This window comes from Cebidichthys violaceus, unplaced genomic scaffold (assembly GCF_023349555.1).
Source record: "Cebidichthys violaceus isolate CVI_PGR_0920_01 unplaced genomic scaffold, fCebVio1.0.p SCAF_9, whole genome shotgun sequence".
Classification (NCBI taxonomy): Eukaryota; Metazoa; Chordata; class Actinopteri; order Perciformes; family Stichaeidae; genus Cebidichthys; species Cebidichthys violaceus.
The window spans coordinates 4,898,707-4,917,666 of NW_027176975.1; the positions used below are offsets into that span (position 1 = coordinate 4,898,707).

Consider the following 18,960-nt stretch of genomic DNA (forward strand, 5'->3'; position numbering starts at 1 on the left):
CAATGCATTGGGCTAATCTTGCCCCAAATTGGCGACGTGACATGGTATGGGGTGGAATACCAACCCGGCAAAGTGTGCAACTGCTTCAGACTCCCAGATCTAGTTTCTGTATTTTAGTTAGTTTTGTGGTAATTTGGTTTATTACTGTTGTTTGGGAATATGCACCACTAAAGTACAATATCACGCATTATAAGGGCCTTAAGAGAAATGGATATTGCGTTATGGATTTCAAACTCAAGCTTATTCAAAAGGGATCAATCATGTGGTCATGGATGACCACATGATGATGAGTCATTTTCATTGGTTATTCAATTTTTTGTATTTCTCTTTGTGCTCTGTGCTGTTTTGTATATGTTTATGTTCTTCTGTTGTTGTGTGGGGGCCATTGTATAAGGACATTGCTCTTTGTCTTTAAACACTGTGGTGTCGCAGTGTCTAAAGCAAAAATCAATATTTATATTAAACAAATACAAAATATCCTTGAATAAATAATTACAGCAATATTTGTTATCCAAACACCACAGCAATAGAACACATTAGGTCAAACAATAGTTTAAGTAATGTTTTATTAATTCTTCAGCAGAAACTGCAAAAAGAGATATTATTAATCAATATTGAGCATCTAGTAAAAAGCCAAGGGGCTCCGCGGGTACAAAATAGATAAGAGCCCACAGAAATATGAATCCCAAAAACTGACACATAATAAAAACAACAAAGTTTAAGCTATTTGAATAGTTTTGAAAGCCATGCAGAGGGGAGAAAATATGTTACATTCAGCAAGCTGGAAGCATTGAGGTGAACTGAGGCACATTTTCTACATTTCTTCACACACTTAAAAAAATGAACTTAAGCTCAGTAACCACATGTGTTACAGTATGCTTGTGTTGTTTGTCAATGATGTTATTGCTGGCTTAGGTTAGGTTACCTGCAGAGGAAACTGTATACTGCTAAATGTGATCATTAGACTTGTACAGGTAAAAACTAGACTCCTTTTCATTAGTTTGACTGCAGCACAGCTTCTATCCATTTCTATAAATAGATAAATGGCTCTGGATCAGAAAATGGACAGTTTTGCACTTCACTTGAACACTTTTATCAGTTAGTCCAGCAGTCCAGCTTAAGTATGATTAGAACCTTAGAGGTACAATATTAATAAAAATCAGCATTGACAATAGTGGAGTATCAGTTGTCACTGAGGAAAAACGGTATTTCTGAATGTGCTAGTAACTCGAATGTGCTTCCTGTCTATTGAGAATATAAAAGAATGTACCTGGCCTTGCTGTATTGTACTGTTATCAATCCTCACGTATGGCTCATCCTATGTTGTGCAAGTGATGATCTGCTCACAACCGGTGAATGTTGCCTTCAGTGAAGGTGCAAATATTATGAGAGTCGCCAGTTTTAGATCAACTTCACATGAGCAGTTAACAGCTTGTAATGACAGAGAAAGATATACATGTACTGCTGCATTGTGGGAAAGTGAATATCTTCGGCTCTTGCGACAGACTCGCTCTCCTACTGTTCTGTGTGTAGACTGAATGATGTGGATAGAGGATGAAATGAATAGAGGGTAAGAGGGTATGAAAGACTTGTTGCTATGGGTATCAGATGCTGGACTGAAAGATAACTAAACAGATAAAACATGTCTTATTCTGAGGTGTTGTAGCTGTGCTGGCAGTGTGTTATATGCATCTCAGTATTGTGCCTCTGTCATTCCCAACAGCTGTATACATGCACACCCGCATGTCAAACAGTGAAACCAGGTAGGCAGGTGGAAGCCTATTTCTTCTAGGTTACAGAATATGGGACACATGATTAGAACTGCATTTCTTTTTGGCACTGGAGCAGCAATCAATCAATCTTGATCATTTTAATGTTGTTTCCATATCCTCACTATCAGCTTTTTAGTTCGAGGAGTGAAGTGAATGTCAGATGCACTTGACTGAGAAAGTAGGAGGCACAAGCCTACAGCCGACATCTGTTCATAACTCTGACTGTATCTTTTACCTGATTCCGGTACCTTGAAGGGAAGACATCACATGTCAGAATAAATGCCATTCTGAGGGTCTACTGTCTTCCACGATGGATAGAAAAGTATTTCAAAATACATGTTTTGGTTATTTCCTTTACCATATACAATATAATATGGTGACCAGGCAGCATTGAGGAGTTTTGAGTACAAATAATTTCCTATAAAGGTTGTGAAGCATCTACTTTCTCCAAAATATAGGCTACTGTTGTTAGCATTATAGCTTTCAGATCTTTCAGTGGCTAACAATTAAGTGAGCAAAATAGTGACAGATATCTGACTGTCTACAGAGGATAGCATCTTTTCACTAAGTGTAAAGCAGATGATGACCTTGAATGGTGCATCAGGCCGACAGGATATGAAACTATTTAAAATTGAACTAGATCATAAATTATTACGATAGAGCATTTCACATTTAAACAAAATACAACTCACTCCAAATAAACAATAAAGAAATTGTACATTCAGCAAAGAATACTTAAACACAATAACATTATTAATTTAGGAATTATACTATGGAATTAAATATGACAACAGTTTTATACAAGTAGCATGTAGCAGTGCTGGAGCTCAGTCAGTGCGAGACTGGTAAAATAGCAACAGATAAAATCCTTATGGTTCACCTGGTAGCATCATTTTACTGATTGTTTTCGGTTTATACATTCAGAGAAATTTGGAAAAAGCTTTTTCCGTGTCATTATCATTATTCGGTGAACATCACCATTGGAAGACTGTATGACATTTTGAAAAAAATTACTGACTGACTGACACACAGCAAGGGATCTTTAGAAACACAAATCTAACGCAAACTTAAAACAGATTAAGTGTTCTCTCACCATTTGTTACTGTCATCCAGTCTAACATAGCCTTTATAGCTCTCGTTATAGTCAGATAGGCAGATGATCTCACAGAAAAAGGAACTATCGAGTCAAGGTCTGATCCATCTTTAACTTGCCAAATAACCGCAAACCACTAAAACCACAATCATTAATTAGAAAAGCATTTCTAAATATTCTCATGTAGAACCAATCTTAGATATTTGCAATGCTAAGCATGGTTAATGGAGTTGAATCCAAATGCTTTCTGCTCTCCTGTATTGCTTGAGAGCTCCTCTTGACAAAGCTACAGGACTGTTGGTTTAGGAGCAACTTTAGTCACAGCGTGTAGCGTGTCATTGCAATAATGACAAAAAGACTGCAAACACTAAAGTCTAATGTTTAAGCAGCATATTCAACCATGAGAACCCCTAAAGCACTATGAGCATTTGGAAGTGCTACCCATTATGAAGCTATACTGTGGTGGACCTGAAGTTTAAATTCAACATCAAGAGTTGGGAGTCTGTGGTGGTGGAGTCCTGTGCTCTGGAAGCCTGGGCACCTTTCGATTAATATTCGTCTGTTTGTTTTCTTCCCTCCATCCTCCCTCCTTTCCTCTCTTCCCCTCTGCTTTCTCCTTATTCTGCCTGCACAGTTTCAGTGCTCGGGATATGAACACGTCCAGGTCGAACAGACGCTCTTTTTGCTTGACAGGAAGTGACTCCAAGGAATCATCATTTACTGGCTGAGAAGTGGAGGAAGTAGAGGAAAGGGGTTGAGATTCTGGGGAAGGAAAAAGTGGCAAGGTCGGGGGAGACACTGTTTGAGGTGACCGAGGAGGAAGCGGAGAGGTGGGAGATGAGGGGAGAAGCGAGGGAAGGGAATTACAGGAAGGCATGACTGGCTGAAGTGAGCTCAGTCTGTCTTCATCATATTCATCTGATGGTCGCCGGACAACTTCCGTGTAGTGGAAGACTGGAGTTGGGAGGTCAGTTGGGGAGAGAGGGAGAGGGGGAGAGGAGGTGAAGCAGGAGGGTGAACGCGGCTCCAAAGAAGGACTGGGACTGGGTGAGTGCAGGCGAGACTGGGTGCTCTCAACCCAGCGAGAGATCTCCTGGAATAAATCCCCTGTCTCCTCCTCTTCCTTCTCTTCTATTTCCTCCCCCTTCATCTCTCCCAGGTCTTCTACGCTGCTACCAATAGGCTCAGCAGGCACGGGGAGGCTGCTAGTGTTACGCTTCCAATGAGACAGATCCAGGATCAGCTTAGGCTCTGAGTAGTGTTGAGGCTTGCCCTCCTTCCAGGCAATTTTATCCAGATACGAAGGAGAGCCCACTTTGTAGTCACAGGAGCGGCCACAGTCCAGTTCCCCGTACGCCAAACCACAGGCCCGTTCCAGAGAGGAGTGAGAGTTTTCCAGGAAGCGTTCAGCTGAGCTGCTGTGGGAATACTTACGTGGGTCCACCTATATACGATAGATGGGGAGAAGCAAGTGAAGATGGAGAAGGTAAAGAAAAAGGGAAGGAGGACATATTCATGTTTCAGTGCTTTGACTCGTTCTAATTTGTTACTAGTGTAGAATAAGTATTCTTTCAATCAAAATAAGATAATGGTTCTATAAATCAATCTGTATGGGGGTAAATGACAAAGCTTATCCAACCTGCGCCTCCTCTAACTGTGAGGTGGTACTGGCCCGGGGGTCTCTCTGCACCTCCTCATCCTCTGTGGTGTCTCCCAGGTCAGAAGTCGTGTGGCCAGGGGGCATGCAGCGACACCTCCCGCCTGACTGCTGCCATGAAATATCTGTTGATAAGCTGCTCTCGTACCTGCAGATGGGCAGAAATGAAGTATTAATATTAGTCTTATAATAACTTTGCTGTGCAGTTTATTCAGTCTGATATACGTATTTACGGTAGAGAATCTTTGGTAGTTTCTTGTGTCTCATTATGCTTTGCGAGACTTTTCTGTTCCAGCAAATAACAAAAATCTCCACACCTCTCCCAATGGATGCTGGAGGCCTGACTGTTGCTGTTGCTGAGGCTCTGCTCGGTGACGAGGCTGTCCTCCAGTTCGTCCTCGATACGGAAGGGATGCGAAGAGGTGGGTTCGTCCTCTGGACAGGAGTACTGCTGGAGGAACGAATGGGATAGCGCCGCTTCAGCTGTCAGCCGATCCATGGGGTTAAAGGTCAAGATACGCTCAAGGAAGTCCACAGCTGAGAGGAGAAGGACAAGGGATCAGTGAGGGAGAAAGAGGAGGAGAAATAATATGCAGTGTCCATGAAGTGTAAAAAAAAACATTCTCATGCCATCACCATCTTCTCTCAGGGCTAAATTATCTGTGTTAGACCTCTAAATCTCTCCAGCCTACCCAATCATCTCTTCATCCTTCACAGCTCAGAGAAGCGGCTGTCTTCTGTATATTTTTCACTCTTAATGGTCCCTGTTCTATTTCATACTGCTTGAAATTCCTCTTCTTACCACCACTCAATTCCCTCTGCTCACCCTGAGCATCCACTTCAGCAAGCACTTCAGAAAAGGGTTTCTTGACTCTCCACCCATGACTGACATACGAAGGCATCACCTAGGGAAAAGGATGACAGTGAGGTTGAAATATGTGCATAATTCTGCTGCGGTTATTTCTTTTTGTACATTTCAAGACACTCCACTACGTTAGCTCGAATATGCTTACTATAAATCGTATTCTAGAAAGCAAAACACAGCCAGGGCCCATGATGGAAAAAATGGAGAGCACATTTAACCTTGTCTGTAGAGACTGAATCTTTTTTAGACTGACGCTGCAAACATTACATGACAATGACACAATGTTCCATATTTAAACGATCAGTTTGCAGACATAGGACAAGCAGCAGCCATTGAGGCGTCACCTGTAGCAGGTCCTGCCTGTCCTCTTCTCTCAACACCGGCACTGTGTCAAGAATCAGCTGCATCTGCTCCAGCTCGTGAGCTCCTGGGAGAGGGAACCGGCCAATCAGAGGCAAGTAGAGAAAAGACAGAGGATCAGTTACATAAGCAACAAAAAAAAAGAAAAAAAAAAAGGTGACCAATTAAAGTCAAACACAGGAATAACTGGTGTGAGCTGTCAAGTGAAAGAAATGGTTTAGTTATGAGGTTCAATAAAAATATGCAGATAGGATGGAACTCTGCAGTCAACTATTTAAATGGTTTTCAATTTAAACTGTGTCTAGAAATCATCACTCTAAGACCCTTAATAACAGCCATTTACATTTTAATTACAGTAATTAAAATCACATAAAATGTCCCCTCTTGCATCTTAATGTTTTTCTCCTCCCTTTGATAAATGATCTGTTGAAGAGGTAATCCACCCTGAATACAATACTGGTAGAATAGCAAAGGTTCCTGTTCCTGGTCACACCCCTAACTATGAGGCCACAAATAGCATTTTATCCACCAGGGAAGTTTTGTTTCTGCAATACAACTTGTTTACCAGCACTTACTTGCAGGTCGTATATAAAAATCCTAATAACATTGGCATACATTTACCCCCAACTACAGCCCGATCCTAATGTTAAAAACCTTTCTAACCTAAAACATCCAACCGAGTTTGTTGGGGGTCGGACTCAGATGCTGTAGAGCTCAACACTCAATTTGACTTTTGACAACTGATGACTGGAGAAAAAACATTTTGAAGTCGCTGACCGTGGCGTAAACAGAAATGCAACTCGCTCAACCCTTTCGGCTCAGAGCAGAGCAGTGCAGCATTTTACACCCATTGGATAGAGTTAGGAATTTGCCCTTTAAATGTTTCCATAAAGCCAGTGGTAACCAGTAGGTGGTGCTATATCAACACATTCACCACTGAGCATCAAACAAGCAGCGGTAGTGTATTTATTTGATGAAAGTGCATTGCTTCCCCTATGGTAAACAAAAATACTTGTGACATGTAATCGCTGGTGATTAAGTGAACAGCAAGGCAAGCGTCTCGAACAATCCATGTGTGAAATTCTAGCAGAGAGGAACACCAGGGAACACGAGTTCATGGCGCCGTCTCTCCTGCGGTGTAGAGGGCTGGTGGAGGTCAAAAAAGCCTGTAAGGAAGAACTACATCTGCTTCAGACAACGAGAATTTCTCTATCATCATTGTTATTCTGGTCAGGCAAAGAAGTAGCCTGAAGAAAGTGAATAAAGCATCTTTGGTGGAGGACACTCTGGACAGAAAAAATGTCCTTAGCTCTCACTTGATGCTACCTTATCCATAAGCAGTGTTTTTTGCAAGTAAGAACTTTACATAAATTAAAAAGAGGCTCACAGGATGTGTTTGAATACCACTGATTTACCTGATTGTACTGCTGTGTTCACTCAAAGAAGCCTGTTGTGTTTAAATTGTTGTTAAGACGGTAGAAACAGACCATGCAGGACTTTTGTTAATAAGATGTTTCTCCTGAATACTAATGTGATGTAATCCTTTTTGAATATGCCATCAAAATAAATGATGAGCAAAATCATGACGTTCCTGCAGGACATCAAGGTCATGGGTGTTTTTGTGGACACCGTGTGACAAACAGTGGAGGTACCTGCAAACAGCATGCGTCCAGTGAGCATCTCAGCCAGTATGCAGCCAGCGGCCCACATGTCAATGGCCTTGGTATAGTTGTTGGGGGACAGGAGCAGACGGGGGGAACAATACCACTTAGTTACCAGACCCTCGGACAGATAGCCCTGGAGAGGGAGGCGAGGGGTGTGAGTGAGAGAAGAATAGGTGACAGAGGGAAGTTCAAAGACAGAATGATATAGTACCTTCGTGATGAACATGCAGCAGATTGGCTTGTTAGCAGTCCTTACCATTAGCAGTGTACTTGTAAGCATGCATGCACTTGACTGACAGCTTGTTTGGTAGTCATTTTGTAGTGGTAGAGCAAGAATCAGAATCAGAATTGTATTTATCGCCAAGTATGTGTGAACCCGTAGCAAGACATTTTTTTTTTTTTTTTTTGCATTTCTCTCAAAAAGACATAACAGCTAGGGACAGAGACAACAAAGCTGGACAAATAAAGGTAAAGAATAGACAGGACTATCACAAGTATGTGAAAGAAATAGGTGAATATTATACAAATATGTTTAAAAAGACATCATCATTTTACATCAGCTACACAAGGATGGAAACTAAAAGCATTCCCATGAATCTCCACCTGCAGTTACTGAGTTTCACCGAGCCTTTGATGCTCTGCTGTTCAACAGCACACGTCCTCTCATTAGGGCTGCTCCGACAAGACTCCCTTCTGCCTTTTACTTTTGTAAATGTTCACCTTTGCGAATAACACTGAGCATGGAGATGAGCCACAGGCAAGTGTATTCACATACAAACCAGATTAATCTACAATACCTTTTTTGCCTGTTGCTATTATCAATGCTCTCGTCGCCGCTTATATATCGCTCCGCTTCTCACTTTCTGTAATCGCTCCACTCCGACCATACAAAATCTCAAACTCCCTGCGCTTACAACACGAAATTGCTCAGTGAGTTTCTTGGGCCATCTGTAACAACCAGCATGTCATCCCACTAAGCAGGGCACAGCCCCGGTGGTGATTACATTTTAGTTCTGGTCCAAAATGGTTTTACATTTCATCTGACAGCTGAAAAGCTAGTTCTCTCTTCATATTTGAAGAAGGTGAAATCATTTTTGTGAGTTTTGTCTCGATCAGCAGGTTCAGGACATGACTCAGAGCCTTCACTCATTGCGGGCCACCCGCGCCGATGTTCCCTCTTATACATCACTTCCAGCAATGTGCCCATAAAATTCAGCCTGGCCGAAGAATTTGCATCAAAACGGCTCTTTGAGGGGGGTTTTTCGCGCCAGCTTTCTATGGAGTCACTCAAAGAATACAACATGTTAAATTTGTGAATAAGGAGAGATGAATTGAACTTCAGCCCTGCTGTTTCTCTTCTTCCCTTTGCTCCTCTTGTGCCACCTCTCCTCTCCAATCACTCCTTTCCTCTTTACCCCTACATCATGTGTGCCCTGCTTATCTACTCTTTCTTTGCTCTCTACTACTGAACCCTACACTGAGCCTTAGTTAATGCCTTCCCCCTCCATGTCCTCCCTCATCACCGACTGTGTGCCAGCAGATGACAGAGCAGAAACTGATGCTGAGTGCTCAATGATGGTCTGACAAACACACACTCGCCTTGTCTGTCCCTCTTTGCTGATAAGCCTCTACATGTGAGCTCTCCTGTCTGGATCCCCATAAGCATTTGAAAGGCAGTGTCTTTCAGGGAGTAGCCATGTTTTGTGTCAAAAGGACAACATTTTAAGGATGGAAAATGGTTTGATGTTAATCGTGAAGCTGCTTTGGAAACTGCTTTGAACCGAAAAAGAAAGATATTTAGGTTTCTGTTTCACAAAATGATGCACAGATGCGCTCTCAGATTTCATGTTCTGACTATTCACAGCTATTCAACATTATAAAGTGCTTGTTGGCTTTCTTCTTCACTCCTTTCCTTTCCTCTCGACCTTCTCCCCCCATCATCACTTCCCACTTTCCTCTCCATCTGTTCCGTTAATCTCAACTCATCTCAGTGTTTTTCTTTCTCACCTTCAACTACGACTGTCTCCCCTACCTGTCCTCTTTCTTCACGCTTCACCCCATCTCTCTCTTTTTGCCACCCTGCTTGCTTCACCTCCTTTCTCACCTGTTTCATCCCTCCTTCTCTTCTTGTCAGGTGCAGCTCCACTCTGCTTATTTATACCTGTCTGCTCCTACTCCCTTCCCCCTCACTTGCTTCCCTTCTTTTCTCTCTATTTTCCAATAATCTTTCCTCATTCACCTTACCTCCCCTTTCCTCTCCTTCATCCAGGTCATGAATAATTTCTGTGCAGATCCAGCGCTGCCTCAGCAGGTGACATTGACACACACACTCTAAGTTCCTACTGCCGTTGACAGAAAACAGCATCACAAATAATGTTTTTTCGGCCGATGTTTCCCTTCTCTCTCCTTTCAACCTTTCTGTCATCTCTTTTTCCCCGAGTAAATGTCTGTGTAGTCAGAGGCGCTCATCTAGACAGCTCGTCTCTAACTGCAGAGTCACTGTGAGAAAACACAGACCATGTAAGACACTGTTAGAGCAATGAGAAAAGGTAAGAGTGATTTCTTTGGAGTGATTATAATTCATTGAAAAGAAGTCGTTCAATCAAAATTAGCCAATGTTACTGTTTTATTTGTTATTTTATTTACTTATTTCTAATATTTGAAATTACATGAACAATAAACCTATACATAAATTCAATAAATAAGTTTGAAAAGGAGTAGGATATATATATACACTTATTTCTTCCTATTCCTTCTCATCAATGAATTTGTAAACTTTATCTCATAAACACAAACATACACACATATATATGCAGTTTATAAGCAATCATCCAAATATGACAATATAAAACCTCATAAAGTTCAACAGTGGTGCAAGAACCCTATTTGAAAGCAATAGCAACGAGACATCAATCTTGTTTTATGGCCAAATATGAAAGTTAGCACTATCTGTGAGTTTCCCATCACAGCTGAAGTCGATACTACCCACGCCAATTACCACATTTCTTTTTGAAAAAGCAGCGCTTTGGTTCTGCATTATTAAATTAGAGAGAGGATGCTAGCACATTCACTGCAGGCATCTGCTTTGGTGTCAACACTGCATCACAAATAGGCCAGCATCATCTTACACATTCATCATCATACACACACACACACACACACACACACACTCCGGTAATACAATCTTAACGCTAATGACCAATGACAAACTGATGTCTTACGAACACATCAGCTGCCAGACTCCTAACTAACTTCCAATGTCCACGACAGAACAATTCAAACCATGTCAGCAGTTTAAAATTAGAATGTAATGTGCAGCCAGCAGTCTTATTGGTTATTAATGCATCCCCATTATCAAAGCTTTGAGGCTGACGTCTGCAAAGGAAGAGGCTGATACTGCAGCACCAGACAAGAGAGAAATACTATCTGAATGAGCTGAGACGCAGTACTTGTTGTGGCATTACATCTTCAATAAATCAACAACAGCTTCAAGTGACTTATAAATGTTTATAGGCATAAAATATGCACACGACAGACACATTTGAACATTTAAGCATAGGACTTACTACTTTACTATTTATTTATCCATCTATTCATCTATCCATCTATCCGTCTATCTATCTATCTATCTATCTATCTATCTATCTATCTATCTATCTATCTATCTATCTATCTATCTATCTATCTATCTATCTATCTATCTATCTATCTATCCATCCATCCATCTATCCATCCATCCATCCATCCATCCATCCATCCATCCATCCATCCATCTATCTATCTATCTATCCATTTATCTATCTATCTATCTATCTATCTATCTATCTATCTATCTATCTATCTATCTATCTATCTATCTATCTATCTATCTATCTATCTATCCATCCATCCATCTATCTATCTATCTATCTATCTATCCATCCATCCATCTATCCATCCATCCATCCATCCATCCATCCATCCATCCATCCATCCATCTATCTATCTATCTATCCATTTATCTATCTATCTATCTATCTATCTATCTATCTATCTATCTATCTATCTATCTATCTATCTATCTATCTATCTATCTATCTATCCATCCATCCATCTATCTCTTGACATACCTACCTTGTGACAGTGCAGTAGTCTGAACATTGTGTTCTATGACAGGCAGAGCAGTTTCTGTACACAATGTGACTAACTAACAAAAAATGCACCCAAACACACACAGACACACACACACACACACACACACACACACACACACACACACACACACAGGGGAGCAGAGTGAGATAGAAGTAAACCGTGTTCCTGCATGACCCAAACTACCTTCGTCTCTCTCACTTTTTCTCTGTTAGATCTCTTTCTTGTCTTGTCTTTTGCTCAGCCTCCTTCTCTCCCTGCCTTTGTACTTTTAACCTCCCCTCCTTTCACCCTTCCGTGACTCAATATTTATCACCCTTGCTCCTCATCTGTCCTCCCCCCTCCTCCTTCCCTCTAGACGCACCCCCTGTGTCTGCATCCAGCTGATCCCCGGTCCCGTGTTCTGAGCTGACAATGATCGCCTTTCGCAAGAGCTCCTCTCACATGCACAGACCCAAAAAACACACAAACACAGACACACACACACACACACACACACACACACACACACACACACACATCCTGCCCTGCTAGTGTTACAGTATTTCTGTGGGATCTTCGTGCATAATAAAGCAGAACAATGGAGCAGTAAATTGTCACATTAATCTCTCAGAAGCCTTTATGTACAATAGACAGGCTAATCACTGGGTTTGATTAGCTCAAAACTCGACACCAGGTTTGTGAAGATGTTACTGTAATAGCAGGGTTTGGGGATGGAGAGGAGGCCTTGTGTGAAAGACAGGTCGGCAACATCAGACATGGGGGTGTGCAATCAGAGATGCAATGCAACAAAAAAAAAGACGCCTGGCTGTACTGCAATCGAGGTGAAAGAGTTACACCTAAAACAGTTTTCAGTTTTCAGTTTGAGATTTTGTTATTCTGGCAGTATTTGGTGAGGCGGTGGACTTTTTAGAATCTGGATCTTTGTCAGAATCAGGCTGATGATGTCTTAGATGTCACCTGAGCTCACAGTGAGAGGACACCAGGCTGACATCAATTATTCCACATTTCAATTGTGACGGGGACAAAACATGTGTGCAAACTTACTGATTTTCTATAGGTGGATTCTTTCGCAATAGTAATAGCCATCCTACAGTGTTTCCATCGCTACACAAAGACAAGGATTTGTGCACTGCTGTCTGATAACCACACAGGACCGGAGTGCAAGGAGTTCTCCCTCTTAATAACAGCTCTACCTCAATGAGAGGCAGCAGAGATAATGATTATATGACAATACCCATAGATTCATCCTTCAGCAGAAGAACGGCCCACACTGCTTTAGACTGCCGAATCAACTTTCCTGGCTTGAATATTGAAAATATAATACATTTTTGCAAAACAAGTATCAAAAAGTACCAAAACAAGATAATGCAGCCAATGTCACGTGGACAGAAATCTTTTATGCTTGTCCTCTGACGATTATGAATTAAATTCAATTTATATAAAACTTGTTAAGACAGCATGAGCCAAAAGAAAATAATGATCACAGGCCTTTATTGGCCTCTGGTCAAAAGAACACTTGGCACATTTGGGACACACAGATGCCCCCAAAAAGATCACAAAGAGTATTTTGGGTAAAGGCTGGAAATATTTGTACAAGTGTTGCTAATTATTTTAAATGTGTATTTCATGTTTGGTAATCAGTCAAAGTCTTTTCACTTTGAGAAATAAGACATCCAACATCCAGCATAATGCTTATAACCAAGGCAACCATCATCATTTCTGTATGCGTGAGTGTGAATCTGCTTGCGGTATGTGTTTGTGTGGTGGGTTTCCTTCCCCTCTTACCTTATGAGAATAATGAGGGTCGACTATCCTGGCCAGCCCGAAGTCTCCAATCTGGAGCAGCAGTTGATCTGTGTTGATGAATATGTTGGCAGGCTTCAGATCTCTGTGCAAGACATTAGCTGAGTGGATGAACTTCAGTCCCCTCAGCAGCTGGTAGAAGAGCAGAGTAGCGTGACCTGTTGAAGGACAAAAATGAGATGTCAGGACACACAGCAGCGCTTCTATTCTCACTCGTGTAATTACCAGAACGATGCCTATTCCTAACTCAGTAATTTGTCACACAACATGAACGAGTGAAGGAAGGAGTCGGTGCAAGAGCACGTTTTGGGTAGTGACTTGTGGATTTGGGCAAAGCTGTTATGGCACATATGTCAAAATGATGGTTTGCATCATTCCAATACTTACCAAGCATGTTTATGAAAAGGAAGCCAACAAGCTGAATGAATGAATCAACACATTTTGGGCAAAAAAAATCGTGATGTGATTTTCAAATGTGTGAATTGTGAATAAAGTAGTCTCAGTAAGAGAGTGTCTCAAAAGGACTGCCATGAAATCCAATAAATCCCAGAGTAAACAAAGGCAGCAGTGCAGCAACAAAACAATAGTGTTTCAACATGAAGTGCCCACACTGTAGTGTAAATATAAAAGGACTTTAACTGTCCAAATTTAAGAAAAATAATACTGTGTGTTTGTTTATAGCTTACATTTTGTCCCTTTTGTTTCCCGTACCTGTGGTTAGCGGACCTTGCTCCAGCAGCCGAGCCAGGTCCGTCTCCATGCATTCCTGGACGATGTACAGGGCACTCAGCTGGGTCGGGTCTCTGGGCAGTGGTCGTCCAAACGGCGCCAAAACCTCATGGACCCTCACCACATTTTCATGGTGCAGCCGCCGGGTGATTTTGACCTCGCGTAGAGCGTGCTTCACCGTCACAGCATCCCGCATCACCAGCTTTTTGATTGCCACACGCAGTCCGGTGCGCTGGTCCACAGCTGAGAGAACCAGGCCTGTAACACCCGTGCCAAGAGGTCGAAGGTCAACAAAGTGACCACCCAGGTCAAATCCATGGAGGAAGAGGGGGGTGTCCTGTCTGGCCATGATAGCTCAGTCTGAAAGTGTTAGTGAACAGATGAGAGAGATTCTAGGTACCTCAAGCTTGATGGATCCCCACAATATCTAGATTAAACATGCTTTGTTATTGTCTAATGCGCATGATGTTACATCTTTCTGGTGAGTCCAGAACTAACTTAAGACCTGATTTTTCATGTAGACAAGACCCAAATTCAGTTTCACAACTTATCCGGTGAGAGGTGGTGGCAGTTTTAGGGACCCGCAAATATTGCAGTAGGATTATTTTATCAAGATTTGGGGCCGAGGAGTTCGAGCTGTACTTGCAAGCAGGTTAAAAAAAGAAGGTATTTCCTTCAAGCCAGGGTAGTGTCTTTGTGCATCATCTTCACCTCCTCCTCCTGTCCTCCGTGGGCGTGGGTAGATTCTTACTAAAGCTTATTAAGCCTTTCACTGAACCAGCTGAGGAGAATCCACTGGGACTCACATAACAACATTTGGGGTGTTTAGGACAAGGAGTGTAGAGCATCCACGGAACATGTTTAAAAATAACAGGTTTTTCCTCCAACATTTTCCTCTTGACACTTGATGATGATATCTTTCTCTGCTCCAAAGATGTTATTTGATGCCTCACCGTATTTTCTTCATGCGCAAGAGATAGTCAGATTATCAGTGAGTCTTATTACTGTAATACTACCCAGGGCTGGGGTATCCATAGAAACAGCCCTCCGTGTGGCTGATCCTGCTCTTACATGTGTAGATGCATCATGGGACAGCAGCAGGCGGACGGCCGGCTCTGAACTCCTCTCTCTCTCTCTCTATCTCTCTCTCTCTCTCTCTCTCTCTTTTTATAAACCTGTAATCATCATCGACCAGTTAAAGCCTTCGATGGTGAGGCAGAAGAAAGGAGGTGGATGTTATATGAGCTATATTCAATGAGACTCATCCTCTTCTTCTTCCATGAGTCAGTCAGTCAGACAAGTTCATTCAGTGTGAGATCCACAGTTGGACAGCGGGCAAATCCCGGGACTGTGGTACTCTCTGTGTGTGCATGTGAATAAGTGTGCATGCCTTTAATCCCTCAGTAATCTGCTTTTCCTGTTGCCTTCTCGTGAATGTAGGGATTTCAGCATCAGGTGCCGGTCACCGTGGAAAGATGCTGCCATTAGGTGAGTCGCTCAACGCATCTGCCGCCGCCGCTGCTGGAGAGGAAAAGAGGAACTGGGGTGAACAGGAGAGAAGACAAAGATGAAAGTGACACAGCAACAGAGCCAGTGTGTTAACAGAGTCTGTCCCAGAAGGGTTACCGTTACATAACACTGAACGGCAGTGAAACCTAATCTACACCAGCAACTTAATGCATAATCACCTCAATTCAATGATGCTTTTAATATCTGCACTTTATGATCTGCTGTATGACACTTCTGACATTTCCAAGCATGGGGGACAATTTGACAGGACGGAGTAGTTTATCAGGGCAGCAATGTTTTCAATGAAAAACACTTTTCTTGTTGCATTTCCCGTTCGCATCACACAACGTAACTTTAATTTTGTCTGATTAAAGGTTAATAAACCTACCTGATATTTTAGTTCTATTGTCAACCCCTTGAAAGGGTCATATAGTGGTAGAAAACAAACGCATTCACTTTCAGCCTTACATCCCTGGGCTGTAAGAACTCAAACAGTCCATCAATCCATAAAACAAATCCCTTTGCTGTCAAAGGCCTGAGGGCAGGCTTGAGTATTAGCTCTCTCCCGCTCACAATAACTAGTCTTTAACAGCCTTCAAAATACTTACAAACACACTCCACGTTACCGTTAACCTCCGTCGGGCTGACTGTCGGAGGCTGAAAGAGTGTGAGGTGAGAACAGAGAGACAGAGAGGAAGCGCTGACAGTGTTGCTGGGTGGGAGGCGCAGCACCGGGCTAACTTTATATATAATGCATAACCACTGGAGATGGTGCTCGGTGTTCGCTCTGTGCATTTGTTTTCCATATTTCTTTAGGTTATGCAATTAGAATACATGTTACAAATAATAATAATTTGCATTTCTTCGATGCAGTGCAGTAAAATGTATTAATTTTCAAATGTGAAGCCAATTGTCAATTTTTTTTTTTTAAATATCCTTTTTAAATTGTAACTGTTTTCTACACTGAACCAATGACAGTCGATGGGAACAGAGAAGGGTCCATCCTGTTGTACTCTGGCTGTGTGAATCTGCTTCTGCGTCCCTTTTCTGTTCTCTTTCTCCTTTGTAATTTAATTTACTTCCCAACAGGCGTTCAAGCAGTTTTGGTTAAGATGGGAACCGCTGCATCCTCTCTGCACACTGGCTTCATGCGGCTGCCTTTGTGTCTACATACAGTGACGCCCCATCTGACAGAACAAAAACAGAGAGGGAGAGAGTCTACTAAAACACAAAGCCCCATTTCTTTAAAGAAAGAAAGAAAAAAGTATACCAACGACAAACAGATCCGTGCTGCTTTTCGCTCTCAACCAGCTTCACGTTGTCTTATCCATGTCAGTCTATGTTCGGTGTGGAATAACAAGAGGAAGAAGAAAGAAAGATAACAGCAGCGACCGTCAGTAGCTACTCACCGGAACATCAGGCAGCCGCAGCCTGCCGTCCAGAAACAAAGATCCGGGGAAAAGATAGGAGAGAGAAACGGAAAGAAAAGTGAAACACGGCCGCATCTCTCTCTCCCTCCCTCTCTCTCTCTCCCTCTTATGTCTGTGTGATTTGGATGATACACCGGGGGCGATCCGTCGAGATGAGATAAGCCAGAGGCTGCTGCTGTAGAGCCGGTTATTGTGGGCGACTCTGTCCGCTCTCTGTCAGAGGAGTGATCAGAGGGAGGGAGGAGAGAGGGATCACCCCGATACAGATACATCTGCCAGACCTCAGTGGCTTCACACACTATCACATTGCACCATAGATGATTAAGTACCAATCCCCCCCCACCCCTCCTCCCTCTCTCCCTCTCTCCCTCTCTCTCTCTCTCGCTCTCTCTCTCTGTCTCTCTCTGTCTCTCTCTCTCCCCCTCACCCTTAACCTCTCCAAACCCACCGATGAAATAAAGTAACAATATATGAAAGTTAAAGGGGTCATTTTAACTCTATTTAAGGACAGTCCAAATCAGCCTCCATCTTATTCTAGCTGGATTATAATAAGTGTGATCATTAGTCATCTACCATCCTGACATGCACATGCAGCATTTGTGTTTGAGATTCCCCCAGAGAGAAACCAAGAGAGGATCCTTTGTTCATAGAGAAATAATGTTTTTTTTTACAGCAGCAAGGATGGCATGTGAGGGGACATGTCAAGGACCCCCAATGAGAAATAAAGGTTTGTTCAAGTTGTACAAAAGATATGTAGAAAGTTACTTAAAAACAGCTTGATTACACTGGAAATTCATTTATTACCATTCAAATAAAGCAAAAATTAAAACAACAATTATTGTGCGTTGTCTGAGGTTATTGTTCTCTCTGGTAGAATTGTCACGAAGGGTCCATGTGTGTGTCCGTTAGTGAGTGACTGTTCACCTCGGCGTCTGTCCTCGGCTAATCTCGCATTCTGCTGAAGCAAACTGCACAATACTTTCGTGGCCAGTAACGGCTGCATGCTCAAGGACCTCTCGAGGTTGCGGTGACTCACGCTTTCTCAAAACACCTTTCATCGCCCGTTTCATACAGCCTGCTGACTCCTCACTCATGACTCGTAACCGGCCCCTTGACCAGTAGGGTCAAAGCTAAGCGCATCCCCGACCCCCCCATCTGCTGCTCTGTGCTCACAGTGGGAGACAGTTTGCTGTGTGTTTGTGTTTGCTAACTGTTACTTATGCACACACTGCTGTGTACCTCACAGCTGCAGTTTGTGTTTTGATACATCCCTGGTTTGTCTCATTCTATATTAAGTTTGAAGACTAATTTTGTGATGAAGTGTTTCAGTTGAGTTTGTGATTTCCTACTTTTCCAGAAACGTCTTACAACCCCCCCCCCAAAAAAATGATGCACTGCGTGGGTGGGAGGTGAAGATGGAGAGGGCATAACAGGAGCATAGCAGAAACAGAAGTTTCTCCAATGTTTGCTGATTTCGTATGGCTGTATTGTATAATAGTCTGTTGATTTACAAAATCACACAGCCTGTGGTTAGTAGAAGGTGATTAGTTTAAAAGAGAGGCGGTCTACATCCCAAAGGTTTAGCTTATGAACATACAAATATATCTTAATATAAAAAGATATTAAAAGGATGCCGGTTAGGCTTTAGGGTTGGGGGAAGGTTGTGACCAGGCTCAATCCTGATGAGCTATTTGTAGGGTTATCATGAGAGTCAGGGCAATGAGGGAAACAGAAAGATAGAGAAGGCAGGTCATGGAGGACGTAATAACGATTATGCAGAGGTGCTACAGTAATAGAGAGGAGTGAGACTGTCGACTTAACAGAGACCCACGAGGCACCTAATGTAATGAATCAGTGTAAAGTGACACCTTGATCTTATGGCTCCATCAATGAGTAGAGCAGAGGAGAGTTACAGGGATGGCTCTGGCGTGCTATTTCGGCTTA

The 18,960-nt window shown here is 42.4% G+C and overlaps 1 protein-coding gene across 3 annotated transcripts; it reads right to left on the reverse strand.

Moving 5' to 3' along the window:
* Positions 1–547: 547 nt before the first annotated feature.
* Positions 548–17,125, reverse strand: mapk4 (mitogen-activated protein kinase 4). 3 transcript variants are annotated; one of them, XM_068703970.1, is made up of 9 exons: positions 16,996–17,125; positions 14,060–15,595; positions 13,331–13,506; positions 7,400–7,544; positions 5,732–5,814; positions 5,325–5,427; positions 4,840–5,059; positions 4,505–4,670; positions 548–4,309 (listed from the first exon to the last, which is right to left on the reverse strand). In XM_068703970.1, exons 2-9 carry the CDS (start codon positions 14,424–14,426, stop codon positions 3,353–3,355), a joined length of 2,217 nt encoding a protein of 738 aa, XP_068560071.1. In that variant the 5' UTR covers positions 14,427–15,595; positions 16,996–17,125; the 3' UTR covers positions 548–3,352. The 3 variants fall into 3 exon arrangements, with proteins under 3 accessions (XP_068560071.1, XP_068560072.1, XP_068560070.1); XM_068703971.1 differs by having other exon boundaries at positions 5,349–5,427; positions 14,060–15,598; XM_068703969.1 differs by having other exon boundaries at positions 14,060–15,598.
* Positions 17,126–18,960: the final 1,835 nt, after the last annotated feature.

What these genes read in the sequence shown, in the direction of transcription:
- mapk4 (XM_068703970.1), bottom strand. Translation starts at nt 14,426, where the DNA reads ATGGCCAGACAGGACACCCCCCTCTTCCTCCATGGATTTGACCTGGGT. An exon ending in ACCCTCATTATTCTCATAAG is followed by an intron (nt 7,545 to 13,330) that starts GTAAGAGGGGAA and finishes CTCCCTCTCCAG; the next exon opens with GGCTATCTGTCCGAGGGTCT. An exon ending in CACAGTTAGAGGAGGCGCAG is followed by an intron (nt 4,310 to 4,504) that starts GTTGGATAAGCT and finishes TATCGTATATAG; the next exon opens with GTGGACCCACGTAAGTATTC.